The following is a 15741-nucleotide window of genomic DNA, read 5'->3' on the forward strand; positions in this document are numbered from 1 at the left end:
GCCCCAAGTGCTCAGCGTCTGTCGCCTCATGCGCCTCCTCACTGTCTCACCCATCAGGCTAGAATGTCGTGGGCATGCAAATATATAGATAGTGACCCAGACTCTGATGCCAGTGCGCAATGCACTATACTTGTAATACTAGATCCATCACACAGTTGATGCTGTCAGCTTTGTATTGATTTTGACATGCGCGAACAACCAACCTCATAACCAGTACTTGGGCATTCTTGTTCTTCGAGCTGTACAGGCTCAAATCATAAAATTATTAAGGCGTTAGTGATTTCAGTGACTTCACTGCTTCCTGAATTCTACGTATCACTCCTCGCCGAATATGATGTGCTTCTTGTGTATTTGGAGACCACCTGTGATAGTAGGTGGACGACCAATCCCCTGCTCTATGGGACAGTCATGCAAATTGGAACTGGAATGCCGACAAACATATGTCATCAATAAGTGTCATGTATCGCAGACATGCACTCTTGATGAAATAGATGTTGATTATATAAGAGGTACAAAGTATCTGAAGGTGATGAGTACAATGCTCTCCAGCTCAAAACAAGGAACCGACCTATAGAATAAGTAAAGCTAGGCGTAGGGCATAAGTTTTTTCAAAGTCGGCGTCTGCGCTCCGCTGGAATATGCCGTCTGGCAGAGTGCGTTCTTACGCCCTGGTCTCTTAGCGACGTTCAAATGTGCGTGTGCTGCGTGTGCCTGCGCGTGTCGTTGAGCTGAACGAGATAGATGGGGGAACGGGGAGATTGATACGTACGCGTTTGAACTTGCCATTGCTGAGCGCTCTCCACCGTTTCTTTGTACCGCTGTGCGTCTTGAGTTTTGGGAAACTGGTAACGGCAGATGTGGAAAATTGTTTTGCAGTCATTACGAGGCGCGAGAGGAACATGGTAACAGGGTGCCAGGTGAGTCAATTGTACGACGTAACGAAATCGAATTCAAAGACACTGGACTAGTCTAGGCGCCCAGTTCAAGTTCTACCGGTCGTGCCGGACACCGGCTGACAAAACTGGGTGTTCGCCGGCCGGCACAACGGTTGCATCATCTTCCAACTTCGTCATCGACTCGGACATTGTCCAATTCAAACGCTGCCCTAGATGAAGATCGTGTTGAATGAATACGAGAATCAAAAATAAGTGTCCCCGCAGAATTTGCGATGGTACGGCTGCATCATGTGCATGCATCACCGCGGATTTTGGGACATACGACGAACTCGCAATGAGCGGCCATCATGGCAAGTCATGTCATGATGCATCACTCGTAAAGACAAGTTATTTCAGGTTCGGCATGTGTCCTGTCATGCTCTCTTATGCGAAACCCACCTAACCTCAACTGCAACTAAACCGTACAGATTGATCTTTAGATCTTTCCAGCCCAATGAGTAGACGGGTAGAACGAGGACAAGCTGCTACCAGTGTGTCACAGTACCGCTTGTTTTCACCCCAACCGTCGGTACGTTTTCACACATGTGCCAAAATTGAGTATGTTTATTCTGAGTAACATCTCCGTTAGTCTCGGAAGCTCTACCAATGACACTGTTATTGGCAAAAGCAGTCTGAGCCTGCCTAAGAGCATCCAATTTTGAATCTTCCAAGCAAGTGGCGCGCTTCCCGATCACTTGAATCCAATCGAACATGCACACGCTTTCACAGATCTACAAGTTTTGCTCAGACCTTCCGGGGTATCGCGGAACCAGTTGAAAGATCATTCAGAGAAGGACCAACCACGGAGTTTACCATGCAAGACAACCAAAGCTCGTCAAAGGTTTTTGCCGACTGAGACGGGGCTTCCCGAGTTCAAGTGAGTAATGTTATCATTCGCGCGGGCCAAAGTGCTGACTGTGATCAAGAGGTGCCAGGTCACTCGAATATATATGGTGGCATTAACTTACCACGGATCTAACTAACTACTCATGATGACCTCCGGGGATTCGCGCAGTAGGAGCTAGTAGAAGCAACCTCTAGACCCAATTAAACCATGAAGGAGGGAAAGTACTATCAGATCTTATAATATACAAAGGCACAGGTTTCATACATTTTCCGTTGGTTATGCAGGTGTCCACACGTTATCATTATGATGTTCGCTTCTCACAGAAACCCAAGCTCGATACTCGAGTAAACCCGTGAGGGACTCCGACAGGCAGAAGCCAGGCAATACCAATCACGTAGCCCCAGCGTTGGTCGGTCCGAGCAGCAGTGAATTCCTTAGGGGCATGGCTGATGTGTCACGAAATCCTGAATCTCCTTCGACCGACCATCCTGGCGTGGAAGTATATCTCCAGATAGGACATCGACTCCACGAATGTGTCACAATGTACCAGTACCTTGAGCACGTTCGAACTCTTCTTCGGTCCTCCATTGCCCATTCAGAATTCTTCAACGCGTCGTTGTCATGCAGAGTAGCGTCAGGTGGGCATTTTTGAATATATCGTAACTTTAATCGCAAAAAATTAGGTTCGGGGAACGACGCTGTGACGAAGCTAAAGGTCGGAATGGTACGCTACGGGTCAAGACATGAACCGGACCGTGCATGCCGCTAGCAAGCGCGAGTCATGACGCGTCACGCGCCAAGCCGTAAGGGCATACATGGCCATGTACGCCCTGCACCAACAACAAGTAGGAGGGGATGCGGTTGTCCTCGAGCGAGAAATACGTGTTCTGTGTCGTAGCAGATACGGTTTCGGTCCTTCGGAGAGGCAAAGCAGTGTAGGAGAACACGAGTTCGAACGTTCAGGTCCGCCGGCCGCAATAGCGAATTCGGATAAATGAGGTTTTCAAACAATATCATGCTTGATCCCATGATGCGATTCGATGAGTCAATATGACGCGGGAAGCTTCGAGAAGCATGTAATTGGTTCGAATTTCTACTCATTGAATTCGAAATAATTTTGTAGATTGATCTCGATGAACCTCATCGACATCCTTTAAGTGGTTGCCATGCATCAATCAGTTACAACAGCACAGACAGACAGACTACTACTAGACTGTCAGTGATGGCGGTAACAATGGTAAGCCTGTGGTAACACCTGGCTGCCGAGTGCCGATTCGTGTCAGCGCTGACTGCAAAATGGAACGAGTCACCTGCTTCGCTATCGGGCACCTTGAAGAACCCGGTTGAAACAATAAGGGTCAGTTCACCATAGTTATTATTGGATAATCCTATACGTACGATGTAACTTGACACCCGTGCGCTCCTAGCGGGATATATCACAATAATTACTGACCATGTGCATCAAGTACCAACCAACCATCGGAGACTGGTACCTGGTCAAGTGACCTTTTCCGAATTGTTCCTTATTTTTTTTCTTTATTTGCCACTATTTTGACTTACATATCAGATTATACTTTGACAAGCCTAAGATCCGTACACAGAAGAGCTTGAGTTATGGTCCGTAAATCTGTATAAATACGAGGTGGATTCTTGGCACTATTCAAACCATTGTTGTCCTCCGATTCACTGCATCAATCGATTCTTGGTTAAAGTAGACGCGACTTACCTGTAGATTTCCTATAGACCTCTATAATCACTGCTAGACGATGTCGTCGACGCCGTCCCAGCTTCTAGGAGTTCTCCCAAACAACCTCAACGGTCTTTCTGCTGCTAGCTCCAGGGCTAGTAGTGAGGCATCCTTGCAGCGCGTCAAGAACCTGCCTGGCTATACTACCCCAGTCTTCAAAGGCAAGGAAGAACAACGTGCCAAAGTGCAAGCAGATGTCGCTGCCAAGGTGATGCAATCCTCCATCTCTCAGTCACAGTAAGCATTAATATTGGCGCCACATCCATAGGGTTTCATTCCTCGCGAGCTGGCTGCAAACGAAGTCAACTGGTTCTATTCTCAGCTCGGTATCGATGACACCTACTTTCAAAATGAATCCCCTTCTGTAATATCTGATCACATCATCGCGCTCTTTGGTGCCAAGGTACTTGCCTATACTAAGCACGATCTCAACAAGCTCGTCATCGACCTCGAGAGGATTGACGAGAAAGGAAATGGGGCGACTTTCATCCACACCAGTTTACCGGGTCTGACTTCTACCGAAGGGCCTGGGGCTACCTGTGAATCCAGGTATGTTTGTCTGATGCGGCTCACAATCGCTATGCCAATTTTGTACCTGACACAGAATCGACTCTTTATACCTCGACAACTCAACTCCTTCGAATTGTTACCGCCTTGAGACTTTCCGATCCACGGGATCCATATCGGCGACAGCATCTCAACAACTGCGCTGTTACTTCATCACCAAGTGCAACTTCCCTTCTCCACCACCCCCCTCAACTCGGACTGATGGACTTACCGATATCCGTACGGTCTCCGATACCGCTTTCCTTGAGAAGGCGAGCCCGCATACTCTTGAAGTGTACCAGAAAATCATGTGGCAAGTCGAGAGCCGCTACGGTCCTGTCATGGAAGTATTTGAAGTCGAAGGCACTCGTGAGAGGCGTCTTGTCATCGGATACAAGATGGGCGGCACTTCCCGTTTCTTTAGGTATGTTGACCTATTTATGTTATAGTACGGTAGCCTTACACTCATTTTCAGCGCTCTATCGAACCTCTATCACTTTTACCAGCTGTACTCGGCCCGCAAGTATGTAGAACAGTTCTCCAATGGAATCACGATAATCTCTCTATACCTGAATCCGATGCCCAACTCAACCGGCCCGCCGATCGAGCACTCCATATTCCAGGTGATGAAAGAAGCATCTCTTCTGTACTGTCTTCCAGACAACCCCTTTTTCCTTGATTCTGTCAACTCTGGACATGCTGTGCAAGAGGCGACCTATGCATGTATGCTCAACATTTCTGAGACAGGAATCGAGTTAATTGTTCATTAGATTGTGGTTGGGTTTTCGCTCAACACTTCTGCAATCGCCTGGGTCCCGCGTACCTCCACCTCAAGAATATTCTGGACGAATCAAACCCCTCACACGCCGAAGTTCTCAATGATATCAAGAGACGCTTCAGGGAGGAAACTTTCACGCGGGAGAGTATTGCTCAAGTTATCCATGCACACGCGGAAATCGTGCGTTGCCAGTTTCACTCGAGATGTCAATTTAATTCTTTCCAACAGATTCGTCTCCTCTATGTCAACTTCGCCATGGTACATTATCCGGCTGCAGATGAGGCATCACAGCTCGGGTGAGTCTGCTAATGTATTTGTCTTGGGTGACTTTGACGAGACGCGCCCAGTCCTACTCTCTCATACCAGCGTCTTCAAACCACCCAGCCTCTCTCTGACTCTGAGTTGTACGATAAAATCAGACGTACAGTCTTGAACAAGCAGGATCTCCAAGTTCTCGAGAGTTTCCTCATTTTCAACAAGTGGGTCTCAAAGTGAATGATTGATCGGTAGCTGAACTTTTCGTAGGCACATTTTGAAGACGAACTTTTATCAACCCACCAAGGTCGCACTGTCGTTCCGTCTCGCCCCTGAATTTTTGCCCGAGATCGAATATCCAAACAAACCTTTCGGAATGTTCATCATCATCGGAAATGAATTCCGCGGCTTCCACATCCGCTTCAGAGATGTTGCCCGCGGGGGTATTCGAATCGTCAGGTCGCGGAACAAGGAGTACGTGTACCTTTTCTAGACTTCGGAATCGTGCAGCTGAGCTCTATGCAACCAGAAACTATTCTATCAACCAGAGGATGTTGTTCGATGAAAACTACGGATTAGCTGCCACTCAATCTTTGAAAAATAAGGATATTCCGGAAGGAGGAGCCAAGGGTACTATTTTGCCTTCGTGCGTTATTTCACTTCCCATCTTTGCATTTTTATGTACCTTTCACGTAGTCTTGGAGCGCCACCAAGACGCTGCTTCGAGAAATATGTCGATGTAAGTGCGCAATTACGCATCAATGGATGGGTATTAATCATCCAATTAGGCTATCATCGACCTGCTTATCCCTGGCCAAACTCCAGGGATTAAGGAACCTCTGGTTGACTTGTATGGAAAGCCAGAGTTACTGTTCTTCGGCCCTGATGGTAAGGTTGCGTATCTGATATACCATGGAGGCGACTGACATCTGGTAAAGAGGGCACAGCAGACATGATGGATTGGGCAGCATTGCACGCTCGCGATCGTGGTGCCGAGACATGGTGGAAGTCATTTACCACCGGCAAGAGTGCCCAGCTTTTGGGTGGTATTCCCCATGATACATATGGAATGACGTCGCTGTCCATTCGTCAATATGTACTTGGCATTTACAAGCAGCTTGGACTGAGGGAGAAAGACATCACAAAAGTTCAAACCGGTGGTCCTGGTACGTTTGCGCCTCTTACTCTTTGGAAGTTGTCCTTGACACTTTGCAGACGGGGATCTTGGTTCAAACGAGATACTCTTGAGTTCCGACAAGACCATTGCTATCATCGATGGCAGTGGTGTCCTTGCCGACCCTGCAGGTATCAATAGGGAGGAGCTCATCCGTCTCGCCAAATGTCGCCTGACCGTCGCTCACTTTGACAAGACCAAGCTGAGCAAGGATGGGTACCTCGTCAAGGTCGAGGAACAGGACGTCAGACTACCCTGTATGTTCAGCTTTCTCAAATTTCATTGTTATCTCACATGCTGTTCTAGCCGGTGAAATCGTTCTGGACGGTACCGACTTCAGGAATGGTGCTCACTTCCGTTTCAAGGCAGACCTTTTTGTGCCTTGCGGTGGACGGTATGTTTGCGTCACCACCTGCACGAAACATCAGCTCACGATCATTCAGTCCTGAAGCCGTGAACGTTTCTAATGTTGCTGCTTTGACGGATACAGAAGGCAAACCCCACTTCAAGTACATTGTCGAGGGTGCAAATTTGTTCTTCACGCAGCAGGCAAGGTTACACTTGGAGAAACGCAAGGTTGTCTTGTTCAAGGACTCTAGTGCGAACAAGGGTGAGATTGCTTTTTTATAATCTATTATATGGTTTTGACCTTGCTTCAGGCGGTGTGACAAGTTCCTCGCTTGAAGTGCTCGCCGGTCTTGCCCTCGCGACTCAGGAATACCTAGACCTCATGATCTTCAAGGACGCCAAGCCTTCAGATTTCTACCAAAAATACGTCAAAGAGATTCAAGAAAAGATTTCGGAAAATGCCGCAGCGGAGTTCCACTGTATTTGGCGCGAGCACGCCCGCCTCCAAGGCGCTAAGCCCCGAACGCAGATCTCGGACGAATTGTCCATCAGGCTCAATAACTTGCAGGCAGAGCTTGAACTCTCTGACTTGTTCGATGATGTACCTAGTCGCAGGGGTGTCATGAGACGCGCCATACCCACTACCCTAGTCGATCAAGTCGGTCTCGACGCCCTGTTGGAGAGGCTTCCCGAAACATACCAACGTGCTCTATTCTCGAGCTGGGTTGCTTCGCATTACGTGAGTTTCAATGGTATCTCCTTTTCTTGCTGCTTAACTTTCATCTTACAGATCTACAAATACGGCGTTAACAGCTCTAGTGTGGACTTTTTCCATTTCGCTCGGGATCTCGCACGGTAATATTTGTTTCGGGACTTGACTTTGGGATCACTAGTACTGTACATAGGAGAGGCCAATAATGCCATATGAGGATCGATAAGAGCTCCCTCTCTGCGCTTTCAATACGATGGACTATAATAATGTACCAAATGTGACACGGCTTTATAAATTTGTACAAGGACACGCCTTTGGTCGTCTGTTTTCTATTTAACGGTGTCTACAGTAGCAAGTCACTGAATACAATGTCTCTCTGCAGTACTTGCGAAAATCACCCGGTAACTTGTCTAAGATTCTGTCATTACGTAGACATTGAGAGGGGAAAGAAATGCACGCTGTAGACAAGTCTCGGCGTCCTGACTCCTCGAGAACGTCTGACGGGAATAGGAAGTCAACGGTGTCACTATGACTCAGTGCGAGAGTCTGCCGACTTCCGGTGCTCCAAACATAATTCTCATTGACACGAATATCTCCCATTTCTGGAGTGGCAATAAATCCGTCGTATCACCAAAAGTTCTTATTATGAATCTGATACCTCCAAGACCAACGACACGATCAGAAATCGCCATGGTAGTGAACAAAGAGAAGAGACAGAACTACAACGCGCGCAGCAACACAGCATGACGTGATACCCGATCCCGGCGGTATCTCGGTATGCCACGTAGGCTCTCCAGCTCTAACATTGATCGAGATCGCCTTCGAATATCAGCCGATAAAAATGATGGATTTAAGAAAATTTGTGGTCGTTTGCAGCTCAAAGATGCAGAAGAGAAAGAAAGTTCTCAGGCCAGCATCAGATGCGGATATGATGAGCAAAAGACTCTCTGGCGGGGAATCGAACCCCGCTTTCCCGCGCACAGTAGCTGTGACAGGCGGGTGTACTATCCGATATACTACCAGAGATATGGTAAAGAATAAAATTTACCTATAACACGCGCCTGGTGAGTCGACAGACTAAATTACTCCAAGTCATTTCACTATATAGTGACACACCGAAGTCTTGTGCAGTAGACCAGAACTGTTGAGTAAATGATTTTGTACCTCTTATAATGCATACATTTCTGAATCCAAAGCAGAGAGGTTACATGCCGCTGGCTCGGCCATGCTTCCGCACTCGCACCGATGCTTGGTCCTTCAATTTTCACTGGTCACATGTCGACCACTAGTTCATAAGGTGTTACCGTGAACACTACTAGTAGTAGGTGCTATCATGATACCACAACCCTGTTTTATGAACGATGTCGGATGATATCATGATCAGCGGGAGTTGAAGTAAGTACTACAATTACTCCTCTCAAGTATTAACGTGGACAATGTATCAGTGGCGTGGCCTCGGCACACTGATGTGGACCAGTAGTGCACAAAGCTTTTTGTTGCCCCTCGCTATCTTCATACCAGCATTGTGGATGTCAACGCGTCGAACCATCCTCTGACAGTCATTGTTCAGGACCTGGATGGAGGTCAACCACACGGCTGTGGCCTGTTCCTACCTATAAAGTGGAACTGTACTCACCACCGAAAATCAACATATCCACTCAGCCTGTCTACCAACTCATCCACTCATCTTTCAGCCGTAACAATTACTGACGTTGAACTCATGTCGCAAATGAACAAATTCTATCAATCTGAAGCGTCTTCGCTCGGAGGCTACAAGAATCCAAACGTAACTCTCTCCTGTCAGTCGAGTGCTGGAACGCCCGATCGATCCTTGAATAACTCCCCCTGCAGCAGCAATACGACATTGGTCGATAACGAAGCACAAGCTCGCAGACTCATGTATGGCGGATTTCATCAGGCATCGGTTCAGGAAACCGTGCCAGGCGTCCAATCCATGGCATCCGACCTCAACGCGAACGCCACGGCATTTATTCCGAGCCGCTTTGTAGAGTATGGCTACTTTCCTTCACCTGCTCACACACCAGTAGCATGGGTGCGTATACTTGACACTGGCATGCTGGCACCCAATATCGCTTTACCGACTGTCCTGGCGCAATCAGGTCCATGGTCATTCGATACATTGCGCGATCTCGCCCAACTTTTCTGCTGGGAAATTTTAGCCAAAGCGAATATAATAGATTTTGGACCGGAGGCGGCGTTCTTTGCGCGGGAAGTGCGTGATGCATTGAGGCTCCATCACTCCGAGTGGGCCTCCAGTTGCTTTGTGGCCAATTTGCAAACTGCGGTCTTGGAACATTTCAAATCATTCTGGTGTTCTCTTGTGCGTTCTATCGCAAATCTTTCTACTGATGCGTATTCACTGTTACGTACAGAATAATCCGCATGTTATTTCCCCGCGGCGAAAACTCGAAATGAAACGGTGGAATATCGCATTGGATTTTTCTCGCTTCACAGCAGACTTGTTCGCATTTGGCCTCATCCAATTACCGATCATGCACGATTGTCTGGGGATTCTGCTGCACGAAATGGTCAGCGTGGAACACGTACGCGTCGTCCAATCCATGATCAAACGCGCCGGACCGAAGTTATGGCAAACAGCCGATGCTCATGAACGCCGCCAGGAATTCACCCGTCATTTCATGGAGCGCACCGCATTGGTTCCTGATAATGCAAGCCTGATTGGACGAGAAGACAGTGTCCGTAGGGTGATAAATGTGTGTGCGATATTGCTGGATAGCTTTTATAGAATTAAAACTCATGCATTGTTCGTTGCACAGGCTGATAATATCATCTCTCTGATCGGTGATTGGCAAGCGCGGCGGCCAGAGTGTCCTCCGCTTGCGGTGAAATCTGTTTGGGGATCATCTGGCCTTATTCTATAGTCTATGCGCATGATAGCTGAGTGTCTTGAAATAAAATCATATGCCGTATGAAGAATAGGTTTGACTATAAGAATAGTCTGTTTGATATAAGCACTAGGGTTTGATACACCCTGGATGGATTCAGTGCCGCACTTGCAGCATGTATGTGCTCTGTGACCTTCACCTCGAGAGGCCCACTTGATAGAAGAGGTAAGTCAAGGAGAGGTTCTCCTTTTTCCAACGATACACGATTCTCATTCAACAAGAATGACATGATGCAATGTTGCATTCAAACACTTCGAACATAGTCGATGAAATGTTATAATCGAGTGCCTACCAGCTATCTATTACTTCAACGTAATTTAACGCATACTTATATGCCTGCATCACCCAAAGCATCATCATCATCAACTTTAAGGGCTGGAATATGAGCTCTAGCCCACGAGGACGTCTGGTATGTTGCGTTCAATAGAGGATCTAGAGGACAAAGCGCCCACGATGTTCCTTCTGACGAGTCGGGCGGGAGCAGCGCCACCGCTGCCAGTGAGAGGTATGTGTGATAGGGATCTAGGACAGCGTTTGCTGCAAAGTCAAAGCGTTTAAAAATGACGTACCAGGATGCTCGCCGGGAATCTTTGCGATTCCGCCGAACTTGAATTGGCAAAAAGCTACAAAGGATGCCATTTTCGCCTTGTCGACTAAATCGCCTGCATCTAACACCTGATGAAGGGGAATGTTTTAGTTTCTGTCGACGTCATAAGACACTATGAACTTACGTGCAGCGATGCGCCGCACCAGAAACAATAACATGCGTCAGCGTCCTTGTTTGTCCTTCCACTAAAGCCGCCATTGGATGCTTGGTTTTGCACAAGCCACCGAACGGTTTTCTGCCGATCAAGAGGGTCTAGTTGTTTAGTAGCTAATCGGAGTGCTGCCAGTGCGCAATACGTAGTGCCACCTGGGGAAGGAAGGTGGGTTGAGCTTTTATCATATTATAAGGTATGGCGTACTACCTAGAGCCTCCCCAAAGGGCGATTGCCCGTAACCTCCTTCATATGTCTTAAGAACGGCTATTAGGACAGCCCCTGATATGAAGTTGTCGCAAACTTACCCGGCACGAACAGATGAACTGGAGAGCACTTGCAACATCCATCCCTGACCAGTCGTCAAGCATGGTGCTTATGGCGAAAGCACAGAACGTCGTGCGTAGATCAGAGTCGCCTCCTAAAGGCTCAGAAGAAAAACTAGGATCCTTGGTCTGTACCTTGAAAGTGCCGACATGGTGTAGGGGCCTACCTTCCATCAGTGTTCTGACAGGACCTGAGGAATTTCAGGAGACCCTTCCTGTCAAGACGTGAAAAGTTGTCGCGCAATATGGCCAGCGAGAGAAGGGCAGTATAAGTCATGATGATCTGAGGACTATCATGGACCGAATGTTCCTCTGTCTTTAGATTGGAAATCAATTATGTCTACATATAACGAGGGCCGATTCTGACCGAGTGTTTTGCAGTCATGTAAGAGCTTGCTCGGAAGCCGGTTCCATAATGTCCGCCTGGTGACTGTGCTCGATTCACCAACACATTTGAATCTCAGAATTTGCTCACTAGTCTGTTGACTCCATATCCATTCCTTCCATTGTTCTCTTTCCCAACCCCTAGTCTTCTTTTCGAGTTCGCCCGAAACATCCAAGGAGCCTAAGCAGTAAAAGGATAGTGCAAGCCTGTGACAATCGCGTTAGAATAGCTACTATCAAGATCAGCATTGGATAAGGTACTTGGCCGGATCAATATCCACTTGGGAAGATGGCAAGCCAGACAAGCATCTTTTGCAGTGTGTTGCATGACCACCTTTACTCAGTGGAGGTAAACTTGTTGGCAACATTTGATGATTTTCCCACAAGAGTCTCCCTTGGGCAGATCGATAGAAATGGAAGAGGTGTTCCTGATCTGCTAGGTGTGGTGGTTAGCATATAAGTGGTGTCCGCTGAGTTTCGCGCGCATTCAAAGTAGTCACTGGCATCGGATCAGGAAAACCGTGCCCGGGCGGGCCGTTCGCGTTGTTGCTCGCATGGAAGGTCGCAGCTCGAGCGCATGCGCACTGTGATTGTGCGCGATTGAACTCTTGCAGCCTCGAGACATTCTGAGATGGTATGGAGCTCGAGGTGGTTGCTATAGTGGATCTAATCTCATATAGGATCTACTACCGCCTTTCGTAAAATATGATGATGACGTATTCGAACCTAATAGATAGGCTAGCGTGTTATCGCGTGCTCAAGATTTGAAATAATATTCCTGTACTACTCTCTATCGCCTTTCACCTCAGTCATGACGTATTCGAATAGCATGCTGTCGTGTATCTTGTTGCTATACAACCCATTAATATTAAGAAATAATACAAATACTCCTCGATTCACGATCCTGTAAGAGCAACCGCCTTTCGAGAGGCGTGTTGTAAAAATCCGACCAACATCTTATGGGCACCTGCGCTACGAAGGTCTGCAAACCACATCCTGAAGACGGCAGCACTGAAACAAAACTCGGGCACTGTGGCAGAATGGAAGCCGTATGATCAGTCGTGTGACTGGGAAAGACAAAGCTAGATTTCATTTGATTCACCACTATCTTCACAACATCACATCATTCTGTCATGGCACCCAGTCCTTCGAGAAAGGACCGAGTCATCTACAGCGAAAACAAAAAGCGTACCGACGTCCCCACATAATGATATCCTTTGCAATTGGCCCAACAATTTGATACCGCGCAACATTCCGGACAATGCGCACATGCTCTGCTGTAAGCGGATCTTCGTATATGAGCGTGTTAATTGCTGTGGATATGTAAGTCGGCTTCGTAGGTGCCAGCACATGAAGCAAAGAGGTCTAACAAAGAAGATTATCACCGAGTGAGATATGAATAGGCGGCAGGACATACTAAGAGGTTATCGCAGAGTCCGTGTGCGATTCGTGAGAGCGTATTTGAGTGACAAGGACCATGTCAGCCCATCTCATCAACTCGATATGCAGGGTTGGTTCCCCTTGTGTGATCCCTGGCATGGACGTTGAGATGCAGAAATTCATCTTGAAACATCGTGTACTCACAAACCACTCGTCCACCTGTCTTGACCACGTCCGTACGGTCGTAGGACGCAAGCAACTCTTTCGTTGCAACCACCTTTACTTCGACATTCTGGCACTACATTTGCACATGCAATGTGACCACTAACAGGAGGAGGATTTTACCAAGACTTGAAGAAGATTTGCGGTAATGATAGAGCTTTGATAGATGCTACACTGCCAGTTGTTATCACCAGTAACACATGGTGGTCATCAAGTAGGTGGTGCTGAGTGTGCAGGTGAGAGTGAGTGGGAAGCGCGAACGTAGTTTTTCTCCAAAGCTTCCTCAGTTATTTTAGCATTGATGCAGTGCATAGAATCGTCATGAATTCCAGCAACTTGGTCGCAGGGATGTGATTCTGCTTCCCAAACCTCTCGTCTTAGTAAGCAGACCCCATTGTTAGCTCAGTGTGCAATTCTTGTACATCAAAATCATGGCCACCATTTCTTCATTTCGAAAGAACCTGTGGCCGCGCCGTTGCTTGCCTTCAGCGCGTGAGCTCGTGCGCAGTATAGTCGTTTCATCGACAACGCCTTTGTCGACCAAGGACATTTACAATTTGGCTTTGAAACAAAAAGCGATTCAACTTGTCCCAGATGCGTCGGCACCACAGCACAATGTGCCGAAGAAAGAGAATCCAACTGTCGTGCGTGGAATGACAAGGCAACCTTCTACTCGACCGCCCCATCCAGAGCATCCTGTACGGTCTCTACAGTGAGTCGACACTGATATAAGTCTTGGTCGATGCACTCAATCTCATGACACAGGTATCTAAAGAGAGTGGTGCTCCCGGAGCTAGTGAATTCAAAAAAGGTCGAAAAGTTTTGCGCCAAGCGAACGCTCTCGCAAGCGGAAATCGACCACCGGCTTCAAACGGTGACCAAAGCTGCGCGAAAGGAACAGGCTGTGTTGCTCGCTGCACCGAGAAACACTTGGTTGTGGAGAATGGCTACGCCCCCTCCTCCACCTAAGCCCTTGCCCGCCTCTACTCTCTCGAAGTCGGAATTACTAGGATTGCCTCGGCTCACGGCAGCTGACGTAGGTGTTGGGGAAGATTGGAGTCATTTGAACAAACGAAGGCAGCGCGCGAGGAAGGAAAAGGTGGAGCGTGATCTGAAGTGGATGTGGACGCTGCAGGCTGCGAAGAGGGAAGCTGCGCGTGAAGCATTGCAGCTCAGTGCTCCGGCTTCATAGTCTATGATATGCTGCGGAGCAATTCAGTATGGTCTTCGCACTTTGCGTCGATGCCATTATGTTCTGTCTGATTTATTTTTGGACCAGCGCAAGGGGTTTGTCTCCTTTCCATTTGACTTCTCTAAACGGGTGAAAGGGTGTATTCGTTGCCTCATACACTCACTAGCTACCATAGTCGCTCCGGGAAATCTGTCATAGGTCCTCGGCAGTGGTGAAGGCCATATCGGGCGTCATGACAGTACGATTCAAAAGCGAGCTCATCCGTAACATCACGATCAAGCCGACTCCTGTGAAGTCAGCAAACTCATTCGCTGACTTCCCGTCAGGTTAGAGAAGTGTGAAGCGTGGAACTGGAGTTGGACTTATTCACGTCCCACATTCTTGCGCTTGATGTGACCAGACCCAATCTACATATGTATAATTTCTGCAGCACATTGATACAAGCGTTTTGCAATGGGAGAGATCTTCGGAAAAAAAAAACAAGAAAACAGGCAGAATATGTTACTGATGGTCATGAGTATACTCGGGAGAGGTACAACAAAAAAGTAGCCAGAAGCGAGTCCAGCGTCCAGCGTTGTTTATCGTTGCATGAGAATTAGTGTTTGGAGTTGTGTTAGCGACGGTGGGAGGTGCGGCAGAGGTGGAGACAGCAGCCTGTGCTTGCGAAGATTGAGCTTGAGTGCCACCATTAGAGTATTGTACGGCGTTGCTATTAGGAGGGCGTGAGGTGCTTGCAGGCAGGGTTCCTAGGTTTCAATGGGATAATTTTCATCCGTCTTTCTCTTGCTGATGCGTTCCTCTACATGATATGAGATGGGATTTGAATTTGAATATTCGAGGAGGACAAAGATGGCATACACGTTTGCCCTTGGCATAGGGAACATCGACGACTGCTGAGGGACGCTCGTCGAGCTCTATATCTTCACCGCCTTGTCTTCTAGAAAGTCGAGTTCGAACCCAGTGGAAAGGGTGGGGTCGGGATGACGTATCATGGACATCGAAGTGTGTGGGGCGGAATAAAGAGGAAAAGCGGATACTAAGGGTATTCACATGCGATGCCCACGATCGAGGGTGGAGACGATGTTGTGCCGAAATCTAAGAACATTGAGGTCAGGAAAAACAGCACTGGATTGACGACGTACGTGAGCTCGATCTGGTAAGTCGTCAAAAAACCCTTGGGGTATCCGGCGCTGGGGGACGATGATTGGCT

The 15741-nt window shown here is 47.8% G+C and overlaps 5 protein-coding genes and 1 non-coding gene across 6 annotated transcripts; 3 read left to right on the forward strand and 3 right to left on the reverse strand.

The window, feature by feature from the left end:
* Positions 1-591: 591 nt before the first annotated feature.
* F5891DRAFT_903591 (uncharacterized protein) lies at positions 592-901 on the reverse strand (the record flags this gene model as incomplete). The annotated part of the gene is made up of 2 exons (XM_041373508.1): positions 592-711; positions 770-901. Coding segments are annotated over 2 exons (252 nt in total), but the record flags the coding sequence as incomplete, so codon positions are not given.
* Positions 902-3270: 2369 nt separating this feature from the next.
* F5891DRAFT_1003635 (NADH-dependent glutamate dehydrogenase) lies at positions 3271-7736 on the forward strand. The gene is made up of 17 exons (XM_041360321.1): positions 3271-3737; positions 3798-4078; positions 4134-4499; positions 4551-4798; positions 4846-5033; positions 5082-5149; positions 5201-5332; positions 5379-5582; positions 5638-5754; positions 5805-5847; positions 5897-5996; positions 6047-6274; positions 6324-6539; positions 6589-6676; positions 6726-6892; positions 6942-7369; positions 7421-7736. Exons 1-17 carry the CDS (start codon positions 3549-3551, stop codon positions 7487-7489), a joined length of 3132 nt encoding a protein of 1043 aa, XP_041232339.1. The 5' UTR covers positions 3271-3548; the 3' UTR covers positions 7490-7736.
* A 549-nt stretch (positions 7737-8285) lies between these two features.
* Positions 8286-8368, reverse strand: F5891DRAFT_t22. Its single transcript has one exon. It is a non-coding gene; the product is annotated as a tRNA-Asp (tRNA).
* Positions 8369-9062: 694 nt separating this feature from the next.
* On the forward strand, positions 9063-10245 carry F5891DRAFT_1182179 (uncharacterized protein; the record flags this gene model as incomplete). The annotated part of the gene is made up of 3 exons (XM_041366128.1): positions 9063-9683; positions 9736-10077; positions 10141-10245. The coding sequence occupies 3 exons, from the start codon at positions 9063-9065 to the stop codon at positions 10243-10245; spliced, it is 1068 nt and encodes a 355-aa protein (XP_041232340.1).
* A 247-nt stretch (positions 10246-10492) lies between these two features.
* Positions 10493-12491, reverse strand: F5891DRAFT_1003643 (terpenoid cyclases/protein prenyltransferase alpha-alpha toroid). Its single transcript, XM_041360322.1, has 9 exons — positions 11999-12491; positions 11829-11944; positions 11721-11776; positions 11521-11669; positions 11336-11468; positions 11238-11283; positions 11001-11182; positions 10839-10944; positions 10493-10791 (listed from the first exon to the last, which is right to left on the reverse strand). Exons 1-9 carry the CDS (start codon positions 12103-12105, stop codon positions 10598-10600), a joined length of 1089 nt encoding a protein of 362 aa, XP_041232341.1. The 5' UTR covers positions 12106-12491; the 3' UTR covers positions 10493-10597.
* A 1279-nt stretch (positions 12492-13770) lies between these two features.
* On the forward strand, positions 13771-14531 carry F5891DRAFT_1182181 (uncharacterized protein; the record flags this gene model as incomplete). Its single annotated transcript, XM_041366129.1, has 2 exons — positions 13771-14051; positions 14105-14531. 2 exons carry the CDS (start codon positions 13771-13773, stop codon positions 14529-14531), a joined length of 708 nt encoding a protein of 235 aa, XP_041232342.1.
* Positions 14532-15741: the final 1210 nt, after the last annotated feature.

Source organism: Suillus fuscotomentosus (genome assembly GCF_016647785.1).
Source record: "Suillus fuscotomentosus strain FC203 chromosome Unknown F5891scaffold_4, whole genome shotgun sequence".
In the NCBI taxonomy this organism is placed as follows: Eukaryota; Fungi; Basidiomycota; class Agaricomycetes; order Boletales; family Suillaceae; genus Suillus; species Suillus fuscotomentosus.

Coding starts and splice junctions, on each gene's coding strand:
- F5891DRAFT_1003635 (XM_041360321.1), top strand. CDS start 3,549: ATGTCGTCGACGCCGTCCCAGCTTCTAGGAGTTCTCCCAAACAACCTC. Junction 5,333..5,378: donor AGTTTCCTCATTTTCAACAA/GTGGGTCTCAAA, acceptor AACTTTTCGTAG/GCACATTTTGAAGACGAACT. Junction 6,893..6,941: donor GGACTCTAGTGCGAACAAGG/GTGAGATTGCTT, acceptor ACCTTGCTTCAG/GCGGTGTGACAAGTTCCTCG.
- F5891DRAFT_1003643 (XM_041360322.1), bottom strand. CDS start 12,105: ATGTTGCCAACAAGTTTACCTCCACTGAGTAAAGGTGGTCATGCAACA. Junction 11,469..11,520: donor TGTCAGAACACTGATGGAAG/GTAGGCCCCTAC, acceptor CAAGGATCCTAG/TTTTTCTTCTGAGCCTTTAG. Junction 10,792..10,838: donor GATTCCCGGCGAGCATCCTG/GTACGTCATTTT, acceptor ACGCTGTCCTAG/ATCCCTATCACACATACCTC.